We start from the raw sequence: 27,866 nt of genomic DNA, 5'->3' as shown, positions 1-27,866 counted from the left end.
AATTTTATTTGATGATTCACCATAAAAGAAGCTATCTGCTGCTGAAATTTCAAATGATTTCGTTGAGCGGTTTTCAACTAAAGAGCTAAACTGTAAAAATCGTTTTCTCGAAAATTGCGCGAGCGACCCATCTAATGAATAGCCTGTTGTTTTGATGGTTAGGTTGGTTAGTAACACATGTAAACATGCGTGAATTTCTGTGAAAAAAAATTAACGACAGTGTTCATATTCTATAATAAAAAAACAAAGGGGTCTGCTAACTTTTGTACAACGAACCATCCAAAACTTATAATAAATTATATGTATCAAAAACTGCCTCATACATTAGCAGGCAGATATACTGTATATTAAAACTGTTGTAATATATTTGTATAGCAATTAAAATTCCCGCCTATGTTTATGTATACACGTATTGTGCTGCGGTATATAGCTGGCTTGGCTTCTCTCCTTTTGCTTACAATCAAAACTAGTCTAGCTCCGATTCTCCTAGCACACGCATCGGACATAAATATATTCTCTTTACCAGTATACAAGTGTGTCTCAATTATTATAACCTAATCCACTCGCACCTACTCCTGCATCAAAAACAATATTTTATTTATTGCAGGATCTATAAATTTAGTTGGAGGAACCTACGTGCAAATGAATTGGCAGCGGTTTTTTCCCTCTAATAATAACATGTATTTAAGTACAAGTATAACTGTATTAAAAAAAAACAACTCTTTGATCACATATTTTTGGCCCCAATGAGGTATGTGAATCAGAAGTTAAGTGTGTTATTAAAATTATACATATATTGTATATTAAAATAATGTTAATTTATTCGGTTATCCTGTTTGTATTATAAAAAGATAATTCTCCTCACATACTTATGCTACTTTTGTGGACAAATATAAATAATTGTAACGAATCCATCGATACTCATATGTTTACCGTCTTTTTGTTTACCTGCAATTTGAACTTCATTAACCTTAAATAGCTTTAACAAGAGTACATTTATTTAACTGGTATCTATATTGAAGGAAGCTTGGAAATGGACAGAATAAAATCAAGTTTTATTATTTATAATCTCCGCCTTGTTATTAAAAGACTGTTTCCAATAATCGACCGTTTAAACGGTGAGAAATAGCGACTTGTATGTTTGAACCTAAAATTGCATTTATGCTGACGCAAACGATTTTTTCACAGTACACATTCCATGCGTACATAGTCGCAGCGTATACCATGGCGATTATCCTAAACCGGAGTTTGACGAACTGCGCAAAGATTCGACGAAAAATCCATGTGTTAAAAACTCTGAAAGTGCCGACGAGAGAAAAGTTGCAGCCTACCTGCCTACGTTTGGTAAACTTTCCAGAGAGGACAATATTGAGTGTAGTTTTATCCTGCGAACTATAAATAACAAAAATACATTTGGCTGATGTTTAGTTGCCGGTGTAGCCGGTCTCTACGCGTCAAAGGCTATCATACACCAGCATTTGATGACTATGGCACCATCTCGCGATGTCTTAGCTGCAGCCAAGACAGAAGTGAACATTGCAAATATTCCGGAAAACAAAGTTCAAATAATAAAGTGGCAAGGACGCCCTGTTTTTATTTACCATCGGTAATATTTTTTACAATCTTAATTTATCTCTCATTTCATAACTTTCAACGCCATTTCACATCGCTTTTAGCAACAAAATTTTGAGTTGATATTTAAAATAGCTGTAAACATTTCAGAAGTCAAGAACTGATAGACCAGGAGCGTGCTATGAACATCGTAGAGCTGCGAGACCCAGAGGAAGACTCAGCTCGATCGAAGCGTCCCGAATGGATGGTTCTGATCGGTATCTGCACACACCTAGGCTGCGTACCTATCCCTAACGCCGGTGTCGTACCCGGTGGTTTCTTCTGCCCCTGTCACGGCTCGCATTTCGACACCGCGGGTCGCGTCCGCAAGGGACCAGCACCAAAGAACCTCGTGGTGCCGCCGTATCAATTCACGGATGATCAAAATTTGTTGATTGGATAGCATGTCAGATTAGAGAATAATAGAAGTGTTGAATTCGCTGTCAGTATAACATTGGAATCTTGTTTATTTATTTAAAAATCATACATAGAAAAATTGATCATTGCATTTGTAATTCGCTATAGTTCCCATCTACAAATATTAGGTTTTCTCTCATCTAAATATCATATTTATAGAAAAATTGATCAACGCATTTACAATTCACTGTAACTCCCATTTACAAGCTTCAGATTAGTATGTAAAAATATGAACGGGATAAAATTTCCGAAACATGTATACACTTAATTTGCGCTGCGTATCTGTATTAATAGTCATAGCAGAAACTTGAGCAGTCCATAATATATTGTATAAAATACAAGATATGGGCTGTCCAATTTTTCTCCCGCGGTATGTACATACACTTTTTTTCACACCAGCATGGAATAGTACATTATGCATAATAAGGGGTGAAACTTTCGTCCCGTGTTGCATATAGTATTTTATTTCTCTTTTGGCCGCAAAAGGCCACTATTTGAGCCTAAAAATTAAAAAAAAATTTTTTATGTTTTTTCCACAATCTATTTCATTTTTCCGCAAATGTAATTTGTGGAAAAATATACTACTTTTCACTCGCATTTCAGGCATAAAAAGTGGCCATTTCTGGCGAGTGTAGAATAAAATACACGTTTCTCTCGAGGTGCCTGTGCAAGTATAAAGAACAAAGGCTATTCATAATCACGTTATGAAATTCTTTGTATTACTGCACCGGGCAGCAGTCAAAACGGTAATGTTCAAGTCAGTCATAGTCAGTTAAATCTAGCGCTAGAAATCTACTACTTGATTCACCTATATTTAGAAGGCAACGCCCTTTCCATATATCAATTATGTCTTTTTTTTTAAATTGTACATTGTATAACTAGAAGGAAAAATTGGCTGTTTCTATCGAGGAACCCTAAAGTTTGTTCGGTAAATAATTAGTCCGGTTTCCCGCCTGCCTCGAGCTACTGCATCTGCATTTCTATGCTGTTTAGTATGCGCAGGTCAGTGTTGCTAAGATAATTGATGATCATGTGGTTCATCAAGTGCGGTAGCTCGCGTTTGAACAATCGTACCAGCATGTTCTCGGCTCCGATTGTTAGTTTATTCATGTTTTGGGCGGCTCGCATGGAATCCTTCAAAATTCGCTCATAAATCGGGTACTTTGACTGGTAGTCACTGGCCTCGAAAGCTTGGACGAGGCTCTCGTTGCGAGCCAGTAAAGACAGCTCTCGGCTGGTCTTGCAAAGCAGAGTGTGCAAGGTGACGTTCTCGTAGAAAACATGCTTGTGAAGCTCCGAAATTTCTTTGACGCATCGCTCGTGGTACTTCTGCAGATCGTTGCTGACTCTATGGGTATCGAGCTCATCGCGTGAGATCTCGCCTTTGCGACGCACCAGGTGTCGTATCAGCATCTCGCCGATGGGCGAACTCGACGACAGCTTTCCCAGGTGTTGTAGCATCTGCTTCATGCACTCTGGTCCGGTCGCCTGCTCGAGCAGCAGCAGGTGCATCATTCGGTCGTCCTCGAACTTCTGGAGCGCCAGGTTAAAAGGCGTTCTGGTACCTAGACTGTCCTCGCAATGCACGTCCGCGCCCTCGGCCAGCAGTAGTCGGACCATGTTGTAGTTGCGATGTATCACCGCGTAATGCAGGCTGGTGTAGTGATCCGCGCGGTTCCGGGCGTTGACCTGAGCACCGTGCTCGAGGAGCAGTTCCGCCATCTTGATTCGGCCCCGCATCGCCGCGAGCTGCAGCGGCGTCACGTCCATTTTGTCCGTATCATTGGCCATGGCACCCCGAGCCAACAGCATTCGGGCGGCCTCGACGCAACCGGATTCCGCGGCCAGATGTAGCGGCATGCGGTTCATCTTGCGATCGCGCATTTTCACGCTGGCACGTCTCTCCAGTAATATTTTGGCGATTTTCTCGTCTCCGTTCTTGAGCGCAATGTGTAGCGCGGATACGCAATCCGCGTCCTGCTCGTTGTACTCGTTGACGCGCGCGCCCCAGTCAAGCAGCAGCGTCACCATCTCAGGCTGTCGGAGACCCGAGGCCACGTGAAGTGCAGTGCTGCCGTACCTGCATTATAAGAGAATTGCAAACAATCAATTATGGGTGTACATGCGGTGGTATATCGGAAACAATAATAACTGTGTGTGATCTGTACCATTTGTAGTTGACATCGGCGCCGTGTCTGAGTAGCAGCTTAGCCATGGCAAACTCGCTCTTCTCGACGGCATAAAAGAGCGGCGTAGCGAAGTAGATAGTGAGCTCGTTTACGTCGGCGCCACGTGCTAGCAGAACCTCCGCGACATCGAGCCAGCGACATTCTGCAGCTACGTGGAGAGGAGCAAGACTGCGCTTCTTGATTTCCAGATTGGCGCCCTTCCTGAGGAGGAGCTTGACAAGGGACTCGCGACGACGCTCCAGGGCGAGGTGGAGGGTAGTGGTGCCGTCCTCGGTGGCGTAGTCCAGGTCAGCGCCGCTGTCGATGAGAACCTCGGCCGCCTCGTCGCAACGGCAGCTGGCGGCTACCATGAGCGGACTGTAGTTGGACTTGGGATCCGGTGTATTGATGTCTGCCTTGAACTCGATGAGCAGCTGCAGCAATTCGACATTCTTCTGCTTAATGGTGTTGAAGATCATGGGGAGCTGGTCAGAGCCGATGGAATTTGGATCGGCGCCGCGCTGGAGAAGCTGGCGAGCGAGGTCTGGCCAGCGGCACTCGATGGAGAGCTCCAGGGGACTCTTGCCGTATTTTGGCAGATTCGGGTCGGCGCCGTGGGCTAGGAGACTGGCGATCATCTCGCGGTCTCGCGCTTCGAAAGCCAAGTGCAGAGCTGTGATGTTCAGATTGGTAGTCACGTTGGCGTCGGCTCCAGCAGCTAGTAGCAGTTGTACCGACTCGTGACAGGCCCTTTTTACGGCAATGTGCAGAGGTGTAACGCCGGTCCGGTGTTGGCGGACGTTGACATCGGCGTTGTGCCTTACCAGGAGCTTGACGATCCTGACACTACCCTGCTCAAGAGCTATATGCAGCGGAGAAACGTTGTCGCTGGTAACCTGTGTCACATCGGCACCGCGTTCCAGGAGCAAGATGACGATGCCTTCCCACTCACAGCTACAGGCCAGATGAAGTGGAGTCTTGTCGGACATCTTGGAGTTTGGATCAACACCGTGCTCGAGTAAAACTCTGACCATTTTTTCATTCTTCTTCTGGAATGCCAACTCTAGAGCTATACATCTGTTTTTGAAATCGTCGTTGCTGACAGAGGGCGCGAGAAGCAGCAACTTGGTAATTTCGATGCAGTCATTCTTCACTGCCAAATAGAGGGGACAGCTGCCAAATTTTTTTATGTCTGTCCTTGCATTATTCGCTAACAGTAATCCCGTCATTACCGCGTCCTTCATTTCAACAGCTATATGTAAAGCTGTCTGACCATCTATGCAAGTGTCATCAACATTGCTTCCTCTTCTGATCAATTCTGCAGCTATAGGTAGGTTGCCATGCTCTACGGCAAGGTGCAGTGGACTCTTTCCAAATTTTTTTGCATGTATGCTGGCACCGTACTCCAGAGTAAGTTTCACCAGCTCCTCATCTTGAACTTCTAATGCTAAGTGAAGAGATGTTGCATTGTACTTTGTGACTTCATTGGGATTGGCTCCCTTTTGCATAAGTAACCTTGCGATGAACAGTTCTCTTTCCTTTATTGCAAGGTGTAGCGCAGTCATCCCTTGGCGCTTCTCTTTTAAATTTGGATTGGCTCCGTATTCCAGGAGCATTGCCACAATGCGTTGACTCTTGCCTACCACAGCTATGTGAAGAGCACTTCTATTATACTTGTCAAGCTTGTTGACATCAATATTTTTAAGCAAGAGACTATTTATGTGGTATTCATTCTTGTGTTCAACAGCATTGTGAAGGACAAATGTCCTATCGGCATCATTGCTCAACTCCATGCTGCTTGTTTATGTTCAAATTGTTGATCTAATGTACATGCTAACCAGTTTTGTCATTGAGGCCTGAAATTTAAAAAAACATGTTAATATACATACTTTTTAGTAAACAGAAAATCTCGTTAACAGTTTAAAATTTTTTGCTTATAAAATGCATTCTTAATTGATCATCGTGTAGCATTTTTGATATTTTATCCATACCTATCGTTAAATTTGAACAATATAAAATTTGACCGACTGGCCGGGATCCTTCGAGCTCCACGCGCCTATGTATGGCGTACGGGGCTATCGTGTCGAACGACACCATACAGCTTATCGTCCCACAACTTATGATGGACGGTCATGAGACGAATTCCGAATCGGAAGATGCTCGAACTCGCGTCTCACGACCGTCCATCATGAGATTCATAAGTTGTGGGACGATATTACGATAAGCTGTATGGTGTCGTTCGACGCGATACTCGATAGCCCCGTACATAATACATAGACGCGTGGAGCTTGAAGGATCCCAGCCCTGATTGTTGACTATATAACCCAACCTCGAAGGTAAACAAGCTGACGTAGCGGTATGCGTATGTATACATACATATAGGTCTATATACTTATAATTCTCATGATTCACGCTGCTTTGCATGAAATTCCCTTCCAAATCCGACGCAAGTCTCGCCAGCAAAAAACTAAAAAATCACGACATTCCCTAAAAACTTAAATCAAATACAACCCTGAGTAAGTATGACGATCCCGCTACGTAGAAAAAGTATCACAACGAAATCAGTATAACATCGATTAAAAACGATAAAGCGATTCAACTTACACAGAGGCTTGATCCTCAACATGGAAAACCTGTTGCACTTGTAAGCACTCTTCAGCAGCCAAACAAATCCTTGCCGAACAATGATAATATGCCAAAATGAATCATATCGCAGAGATAAAATTTCGGAGTCGAGTGTCGAGTGACCGAGTGTACGAGCCTACTCTAGCGCGCGTGGGTCTGGCCGTCTACTGAGTACTGACGGTGAGGCGTGAGTGTGACGCCACAGTCAAATACCGACGAGTATAGGTACCTATCGTACCAAGAGAAAAGCGGGGGAAAAGTGCAGAGAAAAGCGAACGACCTAACGAGCTAACCCCTTTAATTATAAAATTAAAAAGAAAAGAAATTAAGGAAATCAGCCTGTAAATATTTTAGTCTGTATACTATTATATATATATATATATATATATATATATATATATATATATATAGTATTTGAATTCAACTATAGATTTTGAAATTGTAAGAATTTTAAATATATGATTCTTTTCTTTTAACAGCATACAATTTTTATTATAAAATATTATTTACATAATGTGGGAGCTACCCGGAGCGAAGAGTTTCACTTGCCGATCCAACAGTTTGAACAAATAAATCATCTCTTCTGACCACTTGAATTTCAGTCTTTGTTGCTGCGATTTCCAATTAACAATCATTTTTCCAGAAACGTTTTTAGAGAAGCCAGTCTCTAATGGCTGTACATTTATTACCAGATCAGCAAAGTGACGCAAACAAATTGCAGTTATGTTAGGATGGCATACTTCCTGTGCAGCTTTGTAAACATGACTTGCAATGCAAAAAGTGAGATGAGGTTCAAAGTTAACAAATGATCTCAAATATCTTATGAATAACCAAATATCTTGGAAACTGAGTCCGAAATCAAACAAGTGACTCAGATCGTCTATTATAAGGTACACTTTTTGATTAATCAAGCCTTTTTTGATCGAAATGCATTCATCTTTGATTATTTGAGCCAGTTGTTTTACCAGATGACTACTTTTGTTTTTAATATCGAATTCTGGTAGTTTGTTATCTGTAACTTGTGGAGCAGCATATGCTTTGTTTTCACGATGAATATTCTTGGATATGATTTTCAGTGGCTCAACAATCCTGACACTAGAATTGAGTTCTTTTCTCAGATTATAACCAAGCTTCATTCCAACATTGTGAAAATGTCCAAAGGTGTTGTGAAATAGAGCAAAGCAGACAATTTTGTTTGTATCCCTACAGTGAGAAGTGATGGCATGGAGAACAAAATTTGCATCAGCATTATGCTGTTCTTCGATGAATATAAAATTACCACTCATATCAACTTTGTCAATACCAATAGCCTCTCTGACCTCTTCCATATTTATTTATGCTGGAAAAACATTATTTGCATTTTTATTCAATAGCACATAGGTTATTATCACAGTCACTTAGTTTTGTACTTTAAAATTGTTAACGAAATTACCATAAATAAAATTCGTTTTATAATTTCACTATGCTGCGTGTCGTCGTAGGTAAAACACTGCGAGAGATTTTGACAAAACAAGCCACGTGCTTTTTGCGCGGTCCAAATGGACAAGCCGGTGGCGTAGGATATCCAATCCAAAACCGCAAGGAACACAGATATTCGACAAAGTATATTCCGATAACGTCATTCTTTTTGTCACTCAAATTTTATATATTTTTTTTAAACATTTTTGCAGACCATGCGGAGAATTTTTGTCTTTTTGAAAGAACGAAAACGTATTCGCTATGTTATTAATTTATATAAGGGACTCGAACGCCCTCTTAGTGAGCAATAGCGGATAAAGTTAGAAACTGCACATAACATACATGTATATATGTATATAAGTGAACAAAATGTCCAATACTACAAGCGCCACCAGGAGTCTCCCTGAGCGCCACGCCGCCACCATCGGAAAACGCCGATGCATGCAGCTTGGACTTTGGAGTTGGACAAGCGGCTTGCTGCTCGGTCTCCTTTCGAGTCGCGGACGCGACTGCAACATCTAACCTCAATTCAATCGCTCTGTAAGCGTGTTGATTTTTGTGAAATAAAGGACAAATACATTATCGCTACGAGGATGGCTAAGTTTGATTTGACGCACAAAATCGGCCAATACCTGGATCGACATTTGGTGCTTCCTCATCTCGAGTTTCTCAGCGCTAAGGAAGTAAGTTTTTCCGACACCTGCTTTACTTTTACATGTGACTCGCCCTGATGCTTTATTTTTGTACACAATATTAATTTTCTAACGATTTCCCATTATTTCATCGTTTATCGCTTCAAAAATATGCTTATATTTGCATCTGTGTCGTTTATTTTAGATCTTTGACGAAAATGACTTACTGCAAGTGAAGCTGGATATTCTTAGCAAGACTCATATGGTTGACTACGAGATCGATGTGAAATGTCAGGTTTATCGTGACATCAATGCACCAGAGGTTGGTAGCACAATTGACTGTTTTTACAATTCTTTATTTGCTATTGTTGACTATAACAATTGAACCAACTTATCTTACTTGGTAATTGGCAGGAAATGAAAATCAGGCGACAAGACATTCTGAATGAATTATGCCGATTACAAGAGAATGCTAAAGTTATCCTTGATCTGATGAACAATGAGGAGAAGATGAAAAAAATTGATGGAATGAGAGATAATAAATCATTGATCAAGTTTCTCTATGATGAGGTTCCAGGCGTAAGTTCATTTTAAATTGTTTATTTTGCTTATCTTGATATTGTATTTATTTAATATTGAACCATTGCTTGTGTTATAGTTTCAAATGGAGATGATGGATGACCTTGTAAAATTAGCAAAATACAGATATGAGTGTGGTAACTACCAGGTGTCAAGTTCATATCTGTACTTCTACATGCTGGTCATGTCACCTACTGATAAGGTATGCAGCAGCTGAAATCAAAATCTTATTATATATCCAATCTTATTCAATAATACAGCATTCATTTAATGGTTAAATTTACAATAACAGAACTATTTGAATGCGTCATGGGGAAAACTGGCCTCAGAAATTCTGACGCAAGATTGGGACACAGCACTTGAAGACATTAACAAACTTAGAGATTATATTGATAATAATATTGGACAGTTTAATTCACTGCAAGTACTTCAACAACGCACTTGGCTCATTCATTGGAGTCTTTTTGTATTTTTTAACCACATCAAAGGCAGAGACATGATCATTGATATGTTCCTATACAGACCACAGTATGTATTTAATTTAGAGGAATATTTACAAAGCATTTGCTTTCAATTTGACCAATCAATCCTATTATTATTCATTTAAATTTTCCTTTATAGCTATTTAAATGCCATCCAAACAATGTGCCCTCATATTCTGCGTTACTTGGCAACTGCTGTAATTGTCAATCGCTTAAGGAGGCCAGCTTTGAAGGATCTCGTGAAAGTGATTCAACAAGAATCCTACAGCTACCGTGATCCTATTACTGAATTACTTGAACATTTGTATGTCAATTTTGACTTTGATGGAGCACGTCAGAAATTGCAGGAGTGCCAAACGGTTTTGTGCAATGACTTTTTCCTTATTGCATTGCTTAATGAATTTGTTGAGAGTGCAAGACTTATGATCTTTGAAACTTTCTGCAGAATTCATCAATGCATATCAATTCAGTGAGTACAATTATTAATACTTGATATTGAATATTTGTTGAATACATGTGTGTAATTATTTAAATCTGTTTTAAAATAGAATGCTTTCTGAAAAATTAAATATGGAAGTGGAAGTAGCAGAATGCTGGATTGTAAATCTCATTAGAAGTGCAAGACTAGACGCAAAGATTGACAGTAAATTGGGGCATGTTGTTATGGGAGGACAATCTGCCTCTCCCTACCAGCAACTTACAGAAAAAATTGAAACCTTGAGTGTACGCAGTGAAGCATTAGAGGCATTGATTGAAAGGAAAGTGAAGGCTAAGAATCAAGATCACATTGTTTGGAATCCATAAGAGAAATCTTTTTTATTGAATGTACAAAAATAATTTATTAATTAAAAAGTTTTTGTTCATTTGATACATGAATTCAGGCTTTTTTGCACTAAAGCCTAGAATCTTGAATAAAATAAAAAAACGGATTCTAAAAGTCTCCATTGCTGATTTTTATAATTATAAGACAATCTATTATAAATTTAGTTCTGATTTTTCTGAAATTAAATATTTGTAGACAGTTGAATTTAACATACTTTTTCAGTGTGAGAAATCAGTATAAAAAGAACTTTGAAGCTATACCTAATATTTACATGTATGTCATAAGAAATTTTTTATTCAAACCAGCTTTTTTACTAATTATATATACACACACACACACACACACACATATATATACACACATACGCACAATAATAGTCTTTTAACAGGTTCAGCCCAATGTGATCCAAATATGACTGATAAATTATTTAAAAAATTAACAAATTTTGTATTCAAAAATATATAAAAATATAGACAAACTATTTTCGCTGTTAACAAATTTATCAATCAAGTTTCAAAGATTAGTTAACGGCGTTAATGATTTATTTAGTGCACAAAATTTAACAAGCACTTGAAAAATGAAAAAAAGCAGCTTCACATATAATATAATACATTACTCAGACTGAACCTCATAAAAAAATTAGTTACTAGTTGATTTTTTTTATTTTAGTAGTTTTAACAACCTTAATTAAACCTAAACAATGTTTCATGTCAATTATTTTTGTAATTATTTATCTTTTTAATTTATTAATATATTTTGGCTTATATCTTCAATTTCTGTGAGAATGATTAAGTGCTCTGAAAAAAGCAATTGTATTGTAATATTAATGGATAAACCACTTTTAAATACATTGTATGTAAAAGATCAACTCATACCTATCTACATGTTGATATTTCCACTCGGTAGCTTTTAAATAGTCTAATTCCTTTCTTAAGTTTTGTACCCGTTTGAGATGAAGTTCTCGATTTGTATGTTTCTGATGCTTTTGTACTTGAAGATCACATTTAATACGGGTCATAAATTTGTTGGTATTAGATGGTTCTGTATTTTCTGAATCTTGCATTCTTTGACCAGGTGACGAACTCAAATTAGCTGATGATAAGCCAGAACTATTCATCTTTTCATTTGTTTTTCTATAACTCAAAATACAAATTGCTATTTTATCTGTTACAAGAAATGACAAAAAGCATTCCAAATTTAAAGTAATAAACTAAGCAAATTTCTTTTTCTATAACAAATAGCGATTTCACATTTTAGTAATTATATTCTTAGACAACTATATAAACTTGTTTTAAAATCTTTACTGTAAACATTGAAAAGTTAATTCCAGAAGAGTAAAAGCTAACCTATGTAACGTGCATAGAAATTGTTTAATTTGAAAACCGACTTAGTAAATTAGTAAGATTCGATAATAAAGAAAAGTAAAGGCTAGAAAGTAAATAAAATTTTGGAACAAATAGACATAATTGTTATTGTTAACGCAGTGTTGACATCTTCAACCCTAAGAACTATAGAACCTTCAAATCAGCTACTCTGGATTCGACGCAAGATCGAGAACTCGCTCTTCTCTTCTGCTAGTCTACTTATATTATAGGCACAGCATTGCATATATACGTGCGCATACCTAACTTATACAACATGAAAAAGTCAGCAGCATTACCCACAGGCGGCAAGCATGATCAGAAACTGCAACAGAATACGGATTCACCGAGTAAGAAACCCTACGGCTTCTGCTGCGAGCCTCGCAAAGACAAACCGTTGATTGACGAGCGACCTGAGAACGATCCTGCTCTGGATTACGTAGCGCTGGATGCTGGCGGACCCAATTTGAAAATTTGCTTCGAAGAGCTTGACCGTGTCCAGTCGACCGTGTCGAGAAAAGCTCCGAGTACCAGGTCTAAGTCACCTAGGATCAGTCTTCGAGAGGATAAATTTGGAAACTCATGAGGATTGTTGGTTTTGTTGATTGTAAGATAAATTTTTCATATTGTTTTTGTATCAAATTTTATTAATAAAAATTAAATTTGCGCACTGTACAAAGTCCTACTTACTATACATAAATAGTAATTATAGTTGTTATTTTAATTCGAAACATTCTACAAATTATTAACATGCAATGAGACTCAGACCTATATGCCGGTAGATTTTATTATTAGATTTTATAATACCTAATTCATTTTTTAAATTTATAGACTGAGTTATGCCGTATGTTTTGTTTATTTTATTTTGTAACGATTTAATCTATGTATACGAATTAGTAAATTTCAAATATACTAACAAAATGAATATGCGAAAAATAAAAAAATACGTTTTATTATTTCCAAATAAAGAATTACATTTTAGTTGATATAACAATCTAAAGGCTCAATCAAAAATCAAAACTTTTTTTAAATTTGTTTTTTGTTTGTAGAAAATATTAAACTAAAACCTAGGCACCGCTTAAAATATCGTCCGTAAGTTACTTGATTAGCAAACTACAGTCATCATTCTGAAAAGTAAAAAATATACGAAATATATAAACAATTGAAATTTTATAATGATACACTTAAATAATAAAATGATTGAGTACTTTCAAAATGAATTTTGTAGATTTACAAAGTCTTTACAGTTTGTGAAAAAATTGTAAGCAGTGAAGATTTTGCTAAGTTTCATAGTTTTACCACTGACATATCATTTTCAATTTTAGTCTTTGGTGAGCTATGTAGGGGTCGTTTTATGTAATTGATAATCGACTAATTTTTACTAGAGATGTCTTTTATATATTGTTATTTTTTTTTACAATCTATGCAATGTTTTAAATCGAAATATTCTTACTTTTATGTTATTTCTTTCACTACAATTATACATATTTTACAAGTATTTTTAGAAAATGTTTAGCGTTAACTTAATGCGTAAGATATAACTCCAGCCTACAGCTCTATATTAATGTTGCAAAACAAAATTAATAAACAATAAACAGTCAATAATTAACATTATTTAACTTGGATACAAGCTCATGCTGCATATTTAAATTATGCTCTTTCTTAAAATCAATTAGTGAATAAAGATTTAAAAAAAATAAAATAAAAATAATTATTTCAACTTCATTTAAGATAGGGAACTATTTTTTTGTTTTTTGTTTTTCAGAAAAGGAAAATATAGAAATTTGTATTTATTAGTTTCTGGAATGTCCTTGTTCACCTTTAATATTAATGATTTCATCATTATGATTTAAATATCGTTTTAGCATTAATGATTAGTTTACTTGTTGGTAAACGAAAATATTTTGGCCATAAATTTTCAAAATTTAACTAGGCACAGCTATCATCACAATTATTAACACTTCCAAAAACGACATTACTCTTAGGGCATGAATATCGATGAACTGGACTAAATTTTGTAATTCCTTTACAAGGAGTTATTAGATGTATAGATTCTGGAATCATATAGATCAGTTTCCTTCTTTGTGCTCACTTCACTTCACTTTCAGTTTCTCCTAGCTGATTTTAATTAAGTTCATCAGCCTTTAATTCAGTGTCCTTGTTTAATTTGGAAACATCAGTCGCTTCGTTTTCGGAACTATTTCCCATACTACTACTATTACACAGCCTTGTATCATGAAGTACCTGCACAGGTGTCCTTTCTTCTGAGAAAATTGTGTGAGTTTGAGCTTCAATCTCGAATGTGATCTCTTCCATCTCAGACTGTATGGATTGAATGGCACTATCACCTGTGGAATCTATGTCTTTAGGCTTTCTTAATTCGAACTCAACTTTTTCATTTTCCACGCTTTCTGTAACACCTTGCAATGTTTTCTCATGGTTAGCCAGAATTTCAGCAATATCCTGATCCTTGTAGATAAGTGATATGATTAACGGTTGGTTTGTGCTCTTTTGATTATTCTCGTCCAAAATCTCAAATTTGAACTCCGTAGCTCCGTCTGCTGCTAAATCACAGAATTTCTCGCAAGCATTTCTGGACCAGCTCTCGAGACCGTCAGGCAATTTCAAAGAACATTGAACTGATAGAGGAGGAATTTGAACAAGTTCCCCAGGTAACTCTCGTAACGCAGAATCTGATTTAGCTACAGCTGAATTACCGTAGTCGATGTAAAACACTTCAGTTCCGGTTTCGCTATGATATAAAATCTTGGATCTGTACCACTGTCCATCTTCGTCAAACTTGGCCGCAACAATTCTACCTTCTTTTATTTCTTTAATACTATCATAATTTTCGGCATTAATCAATTGATCAATCATATTATCTAAATCTGTGAAATGTTCTTTGTTTTGCACCCAGAAATCTGCTGGCGAATTCACGTAACTAATAGTACACACCAGCCCTTTCTCCGAGTTTTCCTCACCGATTGGAGGGGGACGTTCTTTTACATTCTTAATGACTTCGTTTTGAATGGCCTCAGTATCAACGATTTTATTTTCATTGCTAACTTTCGCGACTTTAATCTCTTCAGTGACTTCCGTAGCTTTGGCCTCGGGATCTGAAAGATTCGAACATTGTTCAATGAGCTCCATAGCTACATCCTTATCTTTAAGGGTTAATTTGACTAAGCAAGTTTCGCTCTCTTCGATTACGTCTAGAAGAAATACTGTTGCACCAGACGCCGCTAGGGTGACAAATTCATCATGAATTCCATCAGGCCACTGTTCGATCCCATCTGGTTTTGCCAAACAGCATTTTCTCGACAGCGGACGAATTTGGGCCAAGTCCCCTGGAATCGTTTTAAGGTCCTTTGTGATGGCTGAATTGCCATAATCGATATAACGAACCTTTGTTCCTTCATCGGTGTGTGACAAAATGATAGCTCTGTAGTACAAGTTGTCATCAGGAAAATGAGCAATGCAGACGAGTCCTTCTTCGATTTCTGGTACTTGTGGGAACATGGGAGCCATCACAAGTCTATCCTCTATCATTTCCAAATCGTTAATCCATTTTTCTTCCTGTACCCAAAATTGATCTACTGATATAATGTTACTGACGAAGGCAGATCGTGGATCTAACTGGACTTCTTCAACAATCTCCTCATTCAGATCTTCGGAACTTTGAACGTACGTAGCGAGCTTCTCGTCGATCAGCATCTTACAGATACTATCACCTTTGCTATAGAGATCTATACGCATTGGAGCTTTATCGGCGATTATCAAAGCGTGGATAGGGTCTTCAGTTGTAACCAGTTCACTCAATTTGGCGCTGGCTTCGTCGCTCCAGTCGTCAGCATTAACCGGGAGTACATCCAGTTTACACTCAATAGCGTACTTCTTTATGGCCTTCCATTTATCAGGCAATTGTTTGATCTTGCTTACATTATTGTGGATTACATCAGTGTTACCATAGTCGATAAAGCGTACCGTAGTTATTTCTTCATCAGCATCCAGAACTTCCGCTCTATACCAAAGATCATCGAGGGAGTACATAGCCAGACAAAGCGCCTTTTCTTCAGGAATACCATCATAATCGGGATACTCTGTCGAGGCTTCTTGTAATTGGTCTTGCATGTCAAGAATAGCATCTAATTCCTCGGCACGTTGTAACCACACTTGCTTGGGTGATAGACTGTGGGCGACAATAACTTCATATTTTTGGCCTACTACCATATCGGGTAGTTCCACATGTTCGAATCGCGTCTTTTTTGTTTCTTTGACAATGTTGAGAGAAGACAGTTTCTCGCTTAATTTTTCGCCATTCTCGCTCAATTCAACGATCCATTTTCGGTTTACGTTGAAGAATGTTGCCGTTAATGCTTTGTTTACCAAGAGAGGTTCAAGGATATTGATCTGTTCCACATCACTACCAGCAAGACTGACTGGCAATGAAACTCTTATTGCCAGCTGATGAGGCAAATAGAATTTAGCATCTAAAGCTCGAAGTTTGTCTATAGGAATATCTTGGACGTGTCCATTATCGATTCTTGTCACTGTACAAGTATTTCCATTCAACTTTGTTACTTGAACTCGATTCCAAGATCCATTTGTGCAAAGACCAGCATATACTTCGTTCTCTTTTGGTATGATTTGATCGTTTGTGGTTGAATAGTGATCAGTTAGTGATTTTGAAAGTTGTTTTTCAGTTGAGGTTTCTGTAGTTCGCTGCAGCCAAATGTTTTTAGAGTTTCGGATGCAACTCACATTCACTTCATGCCTCGAACCCAAAATTTGCATGCTGCAGACTGGACTGATTTTCTCGGTATTTTGAGTGTCAAACACTTTTATTTTAGTTCCGTTGATGTCGAATAGTCGAACTATAAGTCTGCAATTAAAAAATGTATCGACTAAACTAAACTTGATAACAATTAGTGGAAAAAAAATTGGATTCTACTCATTCATTAGCAATATTTTTAAAAGGATAATTTTGTGTGCTATAGTTTGAAGCATTTAAAAGGTTCTTTCAGAAAATCCAACAGTTACATAGCATACCTGTTACGTTCGACTTTCTCGACGAAAATCTTTACATCCTTTCCAGTGACAAGTTTCTTTAAAGAATTGTCTGCTTTTGATGATAATGGAACGTCAAATAGAGCGCACTCAATTGCTTGATTTTGCATGAGTGCAAGTTGTCCTGGTAATCCGAGCATCTGTTAAAATCAAATAAAACAAGTAAATCAAACATATTTTCTATTAAACTGCGTATTATGGTCAAACATAAAATAAAATTTTGTTTTTTTTTAATCAATAGTACAGTTATACCTCTTAGTAAAATTTAAATTTCAGGACATTGCTTTTATCCGTACACAAAATATGAGTTTTTAAAAATAACGTTATATATACATTATATTGAAAAAACTGAATCATAAATTTAAAACTACTAAAAAAAATTCGTAGTTCTGTATGGAGTTTAATTTCTATAAAAATACAATTTTTGTAACACATGTACGATTCCCGGATTTTGTATACCTTACAAACGGCGCTAAAGTCACCTTTTTTCGACCGGCCTTAAACCCGGTTGCTTCTTAAGACTTTTTAAAATGATTGAAATATCATATGTATGTACACCTTATATAACATAATATGTATCTACACACAGGTATATGTATCATATATGTATAGAACTAAATACTATGAGGTGTCGTGTTAAAAAGATTGGCCTTCGGGCTGCTTATAGGCACAAAAAACGCGAAAATCAAAATATGAGTTACAAAAACTACAGTGAGTATCAAGGGCTAGCGGGGTTTTTTTATACCTTACTTCATGCCCATGGTACATACATAATATATTATTTTTTATAATCCATTTAATAACGTTTAGTAAACATTAATTCTAGATTTGAAATTAAAAATTATTGTTGCAAACTGGTTAAAGATGATATTAATTTAAATGATCAATGCAAATTAGTGGTAATGTTATTACTTTTAGGATAGACTTTAAAATATTCCTGACATGATTGAGAAATTCATTAATGGTACATGCGACATCACAATGTTATCCTTTGAAATCTATGATTAGTTGAGCACCTTGCATGTACTTATTAAATAGTGAGAACATTAATTGTAACGATATTTCTATTAACTACATTGATGTTTTACAATTCAATGCTTAATGGTTTTAAGAAAAAAACGTAGTCAATATACAACCAAATTCACGTGCACTTTGTGTTGCGTATTTTTTTCGTTTTAGAATTAAACTCACGCTCTTCAAAGATATCGTCTCGTGCTCTCCAGTATCAATGAGCCTTACTTCATAATTTGATTTCGTAAAATTAATGACTACACCTCGTCGCCACTTTCCTCTACAATTAACTAGACAGCCTGCACCAAGGCAGACCTCATGACACAAAAGTCGTGGCATTACCTGACATTTGCACATTTAAAAAAATTTTTTTTACTTGTAGTGAAATGCGCTTACTCATAAAACATTAAATTTTTATGGAGATTGTTCTATTATAAATATTTTTTATACTTATTTGTGATAAGAATATAAAAATAGACTATTTTAATAATATAATTTGATCAATGCATTTGATGATGCTAACATGTTCGATAACAGTTAAAATGAAAAAAAGTAACTTTTTAAGAACTGGACGAAACGTAATATGACACAAAATATAACAATAAAATATCAATGTTTCAAAAAATCACGCTTGATTGAGAATCTTTATTTTCTTATTTCGGTTTCCATTGATTGAATTAGATTGAATTTTTGATTGTGATTTTTTAAAAATTTGTGAAGTAACTACTTAAATAAGTGAATAATTTACCTGAGGATCTTTTGATGCCATATAGTTATCTATAGCTGATTGACAAGCTACTGCAGTGTAAAATTGAACGTAAAATTTAGCTACGCCTTCTACACTTGATACTCTAACATGCAATGTCTGTCCTTCTAACAGATTAATATCCATCCTTAGTACTTCGGGTACCGCTACAGTCTCTTCTGGAAGACCTAAACCATGATTAATGAAAATAACTCTGATGCTTAGTAACTGATAAAGAATTGTTATTGTATTCATAATTAATTATTGATTATAATATAAATTGAGTGATTGTAAATAATGAAATTTACATAAGTAGGAAATATTACTAGACTGTCAATCAAATCAAGTTTATTTTTTGAGTTACTCACTTTCAGTTTGTTTGTCAATAGCAGTTGAAAATACAGCTACGTTTTTATCTACTAAGGCGCTACCGATATCAATGCCTTTACTGCTTAATGAGATCAAATATTTGTCATTTTTTAACTCATGGAAAATACAATCGAATTTTTCAGCACCAAAAAGTTTTGCTAGTTCTGCAGTATTAGACCAATTTGATCCCGGTGTAGGTGCAATATTCTTCAGTGCACAATAGATTGCTTGCTTTGGCAATTTCATATATTTTCGTTCAACTGGATATATGTTGCGCGGATCGACCATGGCTCGGTCTCCGTAATCTATATATTGTACTACGTGACCTCGAGGTTTATTTAACTCTAAAACTTGAGCACGGTATAATACTCCATCTTCTGGAAGAACAGCTATTACCGATGAATCAACCTGTAAAATAATACGGTTATAAAGACATATTTTTTATAGACGAAAATAAAAGTACAGAAAACGCAATAATACAACCTTTATTTTTCCGGAGACAGGCTGCCGTTTGGCATAAACATTCTGGATTTCATTCATCATATCACGAAATTCTTTTTGCGTATCAGCGAGCTGGCAGTAAAAGCTTTCAGGATTTATGAACCATCCCATAAGTACAGGATAGCGTGTTCCAAGATCAAGTTTATTCTCTGACCATTTTTCATCTAATGTAGCGTAGTTAGGAGTTGATCTCTCAGTTCGCATTATTGTTCTAGACTTATTTCTTACAGCTTCTTTTTCTTTTATTAGATCTTGACCATCGGCAAACATATTATTAATGAACTTTGCAGAGCCCACATTTTTGGAATTTGGTTCACCAAGCAAAACTTGGTAAATTCCATTTTCTTCACTAACAAACTCAGATTCCAATTCAAGGCCATCAGTTGCGTCGGCAAATTTGTCGCTTTCTTCTTTTGTATAAGTTGATTTTGACGGACAAAATAGTTTACAATGTACGGCTTGAGCAGGAAGCTTAAAAAATTCTGGTTCAATTTCTTTGATTTTGTCAAAGCTAATGGTTTCATCATTTCCATAATCTATAAAATGGACAGTAGCTGATGTAGCTTCTACTGACTTAACAATTGCTCGATACCATTGCTGATCTTCTGCATATTGAGCAATACATTGCAGGTCAGGTCTAATTTCAGACTGCTGCAAAACCTGTCAGAATAACAAGTAAAATATTGTAAGTATTTTTCTACAAGGAGTAACATCAAGTGTCATTAATATTTACCTTGCCACCATCTTCATAAATTGAAGCTATTTTTTCCATGATTAAGTTTAAGTCTTTAATGTCTGGTAATAGATGCACGTAAAAATTTACTGGATTTATGTAGTAAACAAGGACACAGTTTTTAACCGCACCAATTGTAATATTTGGCGGAGGTATCTTTGATATTGGGGTAGATGTCATATATCGCGACGAATCTTTACTGCAAGATGCCGAAAGCTTCGATGATGCATCCCACTCTGAGCTCTTCGACTGAAATTAATTTCATTTTAATTTTCGAAGGTAAGTACAGTCAAAGTTTTGTATGGATTTTTTACGTTTGCATGACGTACCTTATCGAAATTATCACGGACATGGTTATCACGAGGCGATCTCGACTTAGCTGGGCTTAAACTTGTATCGCCTGCGAAATAAAAATAAATTTTCAAATGAAAACCGGTTAAAACTTAAATGATCCGAAAATAATACAAAAGTAAGTATTCGAACCGTTGTAATTTTTGAGAGAAACTTCTTGCTCTCGTTCTTCGCTTTCCCATCTCCCAATACGATTGCGGTTATTCGCAGGTGCATCGCGTTTACGTGAATCTTCAGTGCTTCGTCTTGCGCCACGATTACTGCGCCTACCACCGTTGCGCGATGATGTATCCGAATCTTTATCGCTTCCCGCCTTGTCGGAATTAAAGCTTCGATCCAGTCGCGAATTAATACTAGGCCTGCTGTCAGAATTTTCCTTACCAACCCTACCAGCACGAAAATCATTGTTTTCGAAATTAATGTTACGATTCCTATTGAGTCGATCGTTTATCGACCCCGTAGGTCTGTGCGTGTCATTGCTCTTGTTTCCAAATCTGTCATTCTGGCTGAATCGGTCGGGTTTGGCTAGCTCCTTGTCGAAGCGGTTGCTTTGGGACCCGTTCGAGTACTCAGAGCTGCCCTTTCGAAATCTATTGTCGTTTCGTTGTTCGTTTTCGTTATCTTTACGGAATTTTGATTTGGAGGTGTCGTATGGTTCAAAGCTATTTGGTTTCGAGAATTGAGCCTGATTGGTCTCTTTTTCCCAACGTGCAGTTCCGTTATCGCTGAAAAACAAATTGTAATTGTTAGACGATTCAATTTTTTGTTTTATTTTCCATGCGTGTGCAAACACGATTGCTTGGTGTTTGTTAAAACCAAAACCTTAATTAGCATGATATTTATTAGCAAAATATATCAATGATATTTTTAATACGGCTTAATGATTCGTTACTCGTGTATGTACAAAATTAGTATAGACATAAAAGAAAACCAAGTATTTAATTTTAAATATACAAAAACTGAAGAATAGAATGATACATATTTTTAAACTGAGTGATTTGATTTCTATTTTTCAGCTTTCTAAATTATCAAACGCTTACGTTATACACTTTTTTATGCAAAATTTCACGTGAATACCATTTTATACAGAGACAAAAAAGTGATCGTTTGCATCTAAAAATAATATACTCCAAACAACTTTGATACGTAATTATTTACTTTCTATAAATAGAATTTATAATTTTAATGTAAGTCTTTGTATAAATTGTTGTCGGCATTAATATTATAAGCATAGATGAGTGAAGGAGTTAGAAAAGGATTTAGTAATTATTTGGTTTGAAGCGCAGCTAAGAAGCACTGATACCCTTTTTCCATTTTTTATCGTTTTACCGTGTTTTTGTGTTCTTATTCTTAATTTTCTGCTTCTGAGTCGAGGGTGCTTGAGCTTTTGCGTCGCTCCTATGATGCAACCAAGTTATTTTTTTTTATTCGATGCGAATAAATATTATTTGAAAAATATATTATTCAATTTGGAATAAAATATAACTAAGATTGACAATCATTTTTTGATTTCCATATCAAACACAAAGTTAACTTACTTTTGGTTTCTTGATTGGAGAGTTCTTGGTTCCACACTTCTGTCAACTTGTCGATCAGTTGGTATTACGTTTTCAGGTTTTGTTGAAATTTCGAGAGCTTTCAGCTTTGCTGCTATATCTTGCGTGGATAAATTATTAGATGCATTTTGACCTTCAAATAAATCTACGATTACGGTGTTAGGAAGATTGTTAAGAACGATTAAACATAATCTTTCTTCTATAACTAAATTTTCAAAAGTCTTAGTAAACTCCTTATCCAAAGGCCCTGCAGGTTTAAATCCATTTAAGCTGCATCTAATAGCTTGTTTTGGAAGTACTCTAACTAAATCTGCAGGTATTACTCGTAAGTTTTGTATTGAAACTATTTCTTCATTACCATAATCCACATAAAACACACGCGCTTTATCATTGTCAGTCATACCAATGATCGACGCGCGGTACCTTAAAAAAGTAAGTCTGTAAGTTTTACTGATATTTTCATTGAAATTTTTAAATGTGCTTCTTTGTTTTGCTTACCATTTTTTATCAGCATCATAGAGGGCAATGCATGGCATTTCAGGATGTATTTTTGCAGGATTCACCTTTGCAGCAGTCTTTGAAATTAGTTCAATTCTGTCCATAACATCATCAAGGAATTTGAGGTCTCGTTCTATCTGAATGAAGAACTTTGTGATTGACTCAACAAATGATACAAAGACCATTTCCTTGGTTCCCTCTTGTAACCGCTTTGGCTCATTGTACACAAATTCACATGAATCTGGGAAAGCCTCGCTCAACATGTCCTTGATGTTCTTTCCACGCAGGTATAATTCACAGTATTGTGTAAGCGGTGACATTGGGCCCTTGCAAACTCGGAGTTTCAAATTCTCATTGCTCACTAAACCTCCAAAATAGTCCTTCATTTCTGGTGTCACAGTCCAATTTATGATACCACTAAGAGTAAATCTAATGGAAAATATATTTGGTATAACAAATTCATCAGGAATTTGATAGATGTTGGAAAACTGTAGGACTTCGTGATGACCATAGTCGGCATAGTAGACCTAATAAACCATGTTTTTATTAGGATAATGCAAAAAAAAGTAAATCTGGTCAAATTAGTTATAAAATTGTTAACAATCAATTGTACCTTGCAAGATGTATCACCAGGAGAATTCAGGACAACCCTGCAAAGCCTATTATTGTGATTCTGTCGTCCCAAGCATACTGTGCCTGCAATAGGTGGCTCTTGCAGAGGCAAATGAGACTGTAAGTTGATTTTTTCCATTAAAGTATTCAAATAAGGTATTGATTCCAACAGCTGCACAGAAAATTTACAGGGTCCTTCTTCAACATACGAAATTCGCACATCGTGAACAGAACCTATCTCCAATTGGATAGCTTTGAAGGAATTTGTTTTCACTACTTTTTGAACTGGCGCAACATTTTGAGGTACAGATGTCCTCCAATTCTCTTGATGCATGTTGTTAGTCGAATGGGGTGTTCGCAAAGGTTGTACTGAAATTGCAGGCATCATTTGTTGCATGTTGCTTGGACAAGATGGACTGGAAGAGAAATGGTAAATTAAAAAATTGATCAAAAATATCTATAGGCCTAATTTTACAAAAAGAGATGAATTATCATCACCTGTACAGTGCCATGTTTCTCTCGATCAATGTTCGACTAAAGTCCTTGCTCATCATGTCAAATTTGAGCGCCTTGTAATTATTAACAGTCTGGTAGACTCCGTGATACTTGTTGTTGATCAAAATGCAGCGAATCTTGTTGACTATCTCGTCCATCCAACTACCACCTATTGGAATGACGTCAGCCAGCACAAAAGGCGTAGCTGCCTCTGGCACCGCAAACAAGTAATTGGCCTCGGGCATGTTATCCAACAGGCGGATATTGTGAATAGGAACATAGATGATGTTTCCATAGTCGACAAACTGCAGCAGGATCATGCCATCGGATCGCAAGTTCAGGATCTTGGCTCTGGCCCACTCCTTGCTGATGCCTTTGGCGCAGCAGCGAGTGTGCGGCTGTACATTGTTGGGCGAGAGAAAATTGCTAGCTCCGCAGTAATCCAACTTCTCCTGCAGGGGTGTGAGCATGGAAGCTACCGACTGAACGACCCGCTCGTCTGTCTGCGCCCATATCTTCAGAAACTGACCCTCCGCCTCGACGTGGGTCACCACGAAAACGAATTGCTCGTTTTCCACGACCATCGCATTGGCTGTCTAGCCCAACGTCTCTCGGCTCTCGGTACCTAATATGGCACACGCACTCGCTCGCTCTGCACTGACGATGGTCGGCCTACGGCCGCCGCGACTGCCGCGGCTTGTTTTACATTCCAGCCAAAGCTCGCGATTACGTCTTCCTGGAATCAGAAGCAGCGGTAGTTAACCTAGACATTTGAAGAAACTGCATGCAAATAGCTGCAGATAAGTCGAACAGTCGCGAAATTGGAGCACGCAAGACTCGGTCGACAAAAAGGAGAGTTGCTGCACAGCTGCAGCGAGTGCAGAGGAATGTTAGCCGGATACTTTAGCGCGAGTAGCTGATGGATAATACTCACCGGTGAGATGTGCGCAGAGTATAGTTAAGCCCAAGTGAACTGATCTGGCGGGTGTATATAATTAATATAGACAGGACGAGTCAGATAGAGCTGCTGTCAGGTGGAGAGAGCAACGACGTCGATCTGAAAAAACTGCTCCTCGACGTTTTCTTTCGTCGCAAGACTCGCAACTCGCGAGAGACGAATAAGTACTTACTCGCCGAATAGAGAACGGCGAATGGCGGTCTAAGACCTAAGTGCCTATCTAACCCGCGAGAGCTTTGTTCTTGGTTCTCCGTCTCTCTCTCTCTCTCTCTCTCTCTCGCACTTTCCCCCTCCTCTGTGCCTATACCTGCGATGTCCTCTCTTATCGAAACTCGCTCGACAGTCGACAGTGGGGTGGGTCGGCGGGTTGCCTACACTATATACCAAGTATTATAAGAACTTACTCAGTACTCTGAAGATATTATAAAGGCGATAATATTATATTTGTTCGCCGAGCGGAAGTCGAGGATCTGCGCACATGCGCATGTATCTACGTACCGAGGCCCGAGCTGCAGCCGAGCGATTGATTCGAAATTTGCGATTTTGTCTTTATCTTTCTTTGAATAACCTGATAATATTTATTTCTCATTTTTGAATCGTCAGAAATAATGAGCAGCTCTTTTGCTCAAGCCTCGTTCAAGGACGAGTAATAAGAGCAGAGTCTTCATTATTAGATGGGCCAAATCTTTTGACTTACCTCAAAGTCGTATAGAAGCAGACGCAGTTTTGTTAGTGCGTTCTTCACGCCGAGGCGAAAGGACAAAGTCAGAAAACAAGAGTATAACAGAAAACACGCGCGCGTTTGCCGTCCGAAACCGCGATGCACTGCGCGCACGCTAAACCTACGTCTTTTACACCGAATGCGCTTTTTACGAAGATAACCTTTAACCGGTAATTTTTTGGCTCTCTTTTATCCTATAGGTATGCGTGCCTGTATTGTACACGTAGTATATGCGGATACGGTCGTCGATGGAGTGAGGGGGAAAGAAAGCGTAGGCGGTAAAAAGGAAAATCGAGCGCCTTCACATTAAGACAATAATAGCCAGACGTATATATAAAAGGAGGAGCTATAATAAGTACTATCCTCTTTTCTCATTCTGACTGTACGTTTATAACACAGTGCAAGACCACTTTCCAACACGCAAAAGGCGCTTTGTAATACTGATGTTTTCGCGGCTCAACGAAAACTGTATATATAACTACCCTGGTAGAAATGAGTCTAAGAACAGGCTAGTAACTGGCCAGTTCTTAGGATTTAACCTAGTTACTACCTAATAAATGGCCAGTTCTTAGAGGGCGCAAACAAAAATATGTTATTATAATTTGGATAAAAGGTACGCGAAAAAAGCTTCAATTAAATAAAAATCGTTAAAAATACTTGATCTCTGCAAAAAAAGTTACGAGCAATAATTTAAAACATTCGAAAAATCATAAAAATTCCATCCAAGTCATTTGTACCTAGTTTCTCATGATTTAAATATTTTCATTAACACGTCGTAACTGAGAATTTTTTACGTTTTTTTTTTAAATTGAAGCTCTTTTCTTCCATACTCGAACGAAAAATATTAATAAATATAATAATAAGAGAATAAAAATATAACTTATATATGACACATGCGTATTGCAAATTGAATAAAATTTGAATTGTTGCAGTATTAATGCTTTATATTGTGTTCATATTATGTCTTTCATAATATGAATAATAATATTACTGTACGCTCGTTTAAGAGATGACTCGATTCACGTACTTTTTCGCACATAATAATTAATATATCCTCCTATAATGAGCCTGCGAATGCAGATAAATAAATGAAAAATTAAATAAAATAATAATTGTTTTTTTGTGATATATTTTGTTTTAATTTTATGATATTTTTCGATTTCTGCGAGGTTGAATATACCTATAGATGTACTATTGACCTATATAATATATATAATATATATAAAATACCTATATAATATATATATATATATATATATATAGACACACACACACACACACACACACATGTACAAGTGCGAATCTAATGGTCGTAACTAATTCGAGGAATTCTCCTTCATATTTGATATTGTGACGGGTGCACCTTCAGTAAAATTATTGAATAAGATTATTGAAAGTTTTTTTTGTAGAATGCTTAGGATTCGAGTTAGACCAAAAAACCGTTTTCAGCAATTTTTGGAGGTGACCGAAAACAGAACCACAAAGTTCTAGTGGTGAGGGGAGTTTATTGCACACAAATTTTTAGCCTGATCGACTAAAGTCTTTTAGAGATAATCGTGTAACACCTAGAATTTCAGCCCGATCGGTCGAAAATTGCGTGAGATATCGCATCTCACATAATTTTCGCTTACAAAATTATAAGGCACTTGCGTATCGCGGTTGTGCCTAAAATATTACGTTACGATACTAGTGGCATAAGTCGTACTTTACGGCACGGCGTGTATAAGAGCCCGAGCGTAGCGAGTGCGCTTAACGCCGTGCCATGAAAATCGACTTATTACGCGTGTATCGTAAGATATTTTATAGCACAGTGTGACTTAAATCCGCGTTTAAGTCACGCCTATTCGTGACCTAAGTAGTCCATTATTGCACCCTGTATATCGCACTCGCTACGCTAGTGCGCTAACCTCACGGTACAATAATGGACTGCTTAGATCACGGATAGGCGTGACTTGGCGGATTTAAGCAGCTGTGCTATAAAATTTTATACGATACTTGTGAACTAAGCAGCCCATTAGTGCACGGCGTTTTATCAGCCTCGCTGCGCGCGGGCGCTAATACACGCCGTGCAATAATCTCGCTAAATCTGAAAG

At 37.2% G+C, this 27,866-nt stretch overlaps 8 protein-coding genes across 17 annotated transcripts in view; 3 read left to right on the top strand and 5 right to left on the bottom strand.

The window, feature by feature from the left end:
• Window positions 1-27,866, bottom strand: part of LOC100115519 (laccase-1-like) — a 41,402-nt gene that overhangs the window by 8,868 nt on the left and 4,668 nt on the right. The window lies entirely within an intron of this gene.
• Window positions 154-2,243, top strand: LOC100115558 (ubiquinol-cytochrome c reductase, Rieske iron-sulfur polypeptide 1-like). Of its 3 annotated transcripts, XM_016989003.3 has the most exons (6): window positions 154-533; window positions 608-751; window positions 1,023-1,118; window positions 1,189-1,344; window positions 1,429-1,606; window positions 1,723-2,243. In XM_016989003.3, the coding sequence occupies exons 3-6, from the start codon at window positions 1,034-1,036 to the stop codon at window positions 2,012-2,014; spliced, it is 711 nt and encodes a 236-aa protein (XP_016844492.1). In that variant the 5' UTR covers window positions 154-533; window positions 608-751; window positions 1,023-1,033; the 3' UTR covers window positions 2,015-2,243.
• Window positions 2,048-7,447, bottom strand: LOC103317366 (ankyrin-1). Of its 3 annotated transcripts, none has more exons than XM_032599122.1 (3): window positions 7,332-7,447; window positions 4,197-6,052; window positions 2,048-4,108 (listed from the first exon to the last, which is right to left on the bottom strand). In XM_032599122.1, exons 2-3 carry the CDS (start codon window positions 5,987-5,989, stop codon window positions 2,992-2,994), a joined length of 2,910 nt encoding a protein of 969 aa, XP_032455013.1. In that variant the 5' UTR covers window positions 5,990-6,052; window positions 7,332-7,447; the 3' UTR covers window positions 2,048-2,991. The 3 variants fall into 3 exon arrangements, with proteins under 3 accessions (XP_032455013.1, XP_008213204.1, XP_032455014.1); XM_008214982.4 differs by lacking the exon at window positions 7,332-7,447 and adding an exon at window positions 6,801-7,017; XM_032599123.1 differs by lacking the exon at window positions 7,332-7,447 and adding an exon at window positions 6,188-6,322.
• Window positions 7,284-8,748, bottom strand: LOC116417243 (elongator complex protein 6). Its single transcript, XM_031929469.2, has 2 exons — window positions 8,254-8,748; window positions 7,284-8,160 (listed from the first exon to the last, which is right to left on the bottom strand). The coding sequence occupies exon 2, from the start codon at window positions 8,147-8,149 to the stop codon at window positions 7,328-7,330; it is 822 nt and encodes a 273-aa protein (XP_031785329.1). The 5' UTR covers window positions 8,150-8,160; window positions 8,254-8,748; the 3' UTR covers window positions 7,284-7,327.
• LOC100115641 (eukaryotic translation initiation factor 3 subunit E) lies at window positions 8,730-11,061 on the top strand. The gene is made up of 7 exons (XM_001600258.6): window positions 8,730-8,962; window positions 9,117-9,233; window positions 9,326-9,490; window positions 9,570-9,692; window positions 9,783-10,018; window positions 10,112-10,441; window positions 10,521-11,061. The coding sequence occupies exons 1-7, from the start codon at window positions 8,873-8,875 to the stop codon at window positions 10,774-10,776; spliced, it is 1,317 nt and encodes a 438-aa protein (XP_001600308.4). The 5' UTR covers window positions 8,730-8,872; the 3' UTR covers window positions 10,777-11,061.
• On the bottom strand, window positions 10,760-12,582 carry LOC116417244. Of its 4 annotated transcripts, none has more exons than XM_032599127.1 (3): window positions 12,420-12,582; window positions 11,671-11,928; window positions 10,760-11,592 (listed from the first exon to the last, which is right to left on the bottom strand). In XM_032599127.1, exons 2-3 carry the CDS (start codon window positions 11,910-11,912, stop codon window positions 11,565-11,567), a joined length of 270 nt encoding a protein of 89 aa, XP_032455018.1. In that variant the 5' UTR covers window positions 11,913-11,928; window positions 12,420-12,582; the 3' UTR covers window positions 10,760-11,564. The 4 variants fall into 4 exon arrangements, with proteins under 4 accessions (XP_032455018.1, XP_031785331.1, XP_032455017.1 ...); XM_031929471.2 differs by having other exon boundaries at window positions 12,456-12,556; XM_032599126.1 differs by having other exon boundaries at window positions 12,313-12,421.
• Window positions 11,914-12,831, top strand: LOC116738562. The gene is made up of 2 exons (XM_032599124.1): window positions 11,914-12,193; window positions 12,280-12,831. The coding sequence occupies exon 2, from the start codon at window positions 12,434-12,436 to the stop codon at window positions 12,740-12,742; it is 309 nt and encodes a 102-aa protein (XP_032455015.1). The 5' UTR covers window positions 11,914-12,193; window positions 12,280-12,433; the 3' UTR covers window positions 12,743-12,831.
• Window positions 12,786-25,265, bottom strand: LOC100680217 (maternal protein tudor). 3 transcript variants are annotated; one of them, XM_031929461.2, is made up of 15 exons: window positions 25,029-25,265; window positions 24,098-24,830; window positions 23,601-24,015; window positions 22,988-23,514; window positions 22,472-22,912; window positions 22,263-22,331; window positions 21,066-21,658; window positions 20,912-20,982; window positions 20,583-20,831; window positions 19,832-20,509; window positions 19,348-19,756; window positions 18,983-19,167; window positions 18,415-18,576; window positions 17,206-17,363; window positions 12,786-17,038 (listed from the first exon to the last, which is right to left on the bottom strand). In XM_031929461.2, exons 2-15 carry the CDS (start codon window positions 24,676-24,678, stop codon window positions 14,281-14,283), a joined length of 7,296 nt encoding a protein of 2,431 aa, XP_031785321.1. In that variant the 5' UTR covers window positions 24,679-24,830; window positions 25,029-25,265; the 3' UTR covers window positions 12,786-14,280. The 3 variants fall into 3 exon arrangements, with proteins under 3 accessions (XP_031785321.1, XP_031785324.1, XP_031785322.1); XM_031929464.2 differs by lacking the exon at window positions 18,415-18,576; XM_031929462.2 differs by lacking the exon at window positions 22,263-22,331.

The sequence above is a fragment of the Nasonia vitripennis genome, chromosome 4 (genome assembly GCF_009193385.2).
Source record: "Nasonia vitripennis strain AsymCx chromosome 4, Nvit_psr_1.1, whole genome shotgun sequence".
NCBI lineage: Eukaryota > Metazoa > Arthropoda > Insecta > Hymenoptera > Pteromalidae > Nasonia > Nasonia vitripennis.
Note: the sequence above shows the minus strand (reverse complement) of the source record. Positions and strands in the feature narration are given on the sequence as shown.

Coding starts and splice junctions, on each gene's coding strand:
- LOC100115558 (XM_031928415.2), top strand. Junction 1,119..1,188: donor AATAATCGACCGTTTAAACG/GTGAGAAATAGC, acceptor ATTTTTTCACAG/TACACATTCCATGCGTACAT. Junction 1,607..1,722: donor CCTGTTTTTATTTACCATCG/GTAATATTTTTT, acceptor TAAACATTTCAG/AAGTCAAGAACTGATAGACC.
- LOC103317366 (XM_032599122.1), bottom strand. CDS start 5,989: ATGGAGTTGAGCAATGATGCCGATAGGACATTTGTCCTTCACAATGCT. Junction 4,109..4,196: donor GCCGATGTCAACTACAAATG/GTACAGATCACA, acceptor CTTATAATGCAG/GTACGGCAGCACTGCACTTC.
- LOC116417243 (XM_031929469.2), bottom strand. CDS start 8,149: ATGGAAGAGGTCAGAGAGGCTATTGGTATTGACAAAGTTGATATGAGT.
- LOC100115641 (XM_001600258.6), top strand. CDS start 8,873: ATGGCTAAGTTTGATTTGACGCACAAAATCGGCCAATACCTGGATCGA. Junction 9,491..9,569: donor TCTATGATGAGGTTCCAGGC/GTAAGTTCATTT, acceptor CTTGTGTTATAG/TTTCAAATGGAGATGATGGA. Junction 10,019..10,111: donor ATGTTCCTATACAGACCACA/GTATGTATTTAA, acceptor TTTCCTTTATAG/CTATTTAAATGCCATCCAAA.
- LOC116738562 (XM_032599124.1), top strand. CDS start 12,434: ATGAAAAAGTCAGCAGCATTACCCACAGGCGGCAAGCATGATCAGAAA.
- LOC116417244 (XM_031929471.2), bottom strand. Junction 11,593..11,670: donor AAATATCAACATGTAGATAG/GTATGAGTTGAT, acceptor TGCTTTTTTCAG/AGCACTTAATCATTCTCACA.
- LOC100680217 (XM_031929461.2), bottom strand. CDS start 24,678: ATGGTCGTGGAAAACGAGCAATTCGTTTTCGTGGTGACCCACGTCGAG. Junction 22,332..22,471: donor CTCCAATCAAGAAACCAAAA/GTAAGTTAACTT, acceptor GTTGCATCATAG/GAGCGACGCAAAAGCTCAAG. Junction 19,168..19,347: donor TATTGACAAACAAACTGAAA/GTGAGTAACTCA, acceptor ATCATGGTTTAG/GTCTTCCAGAAGAGACTGTA.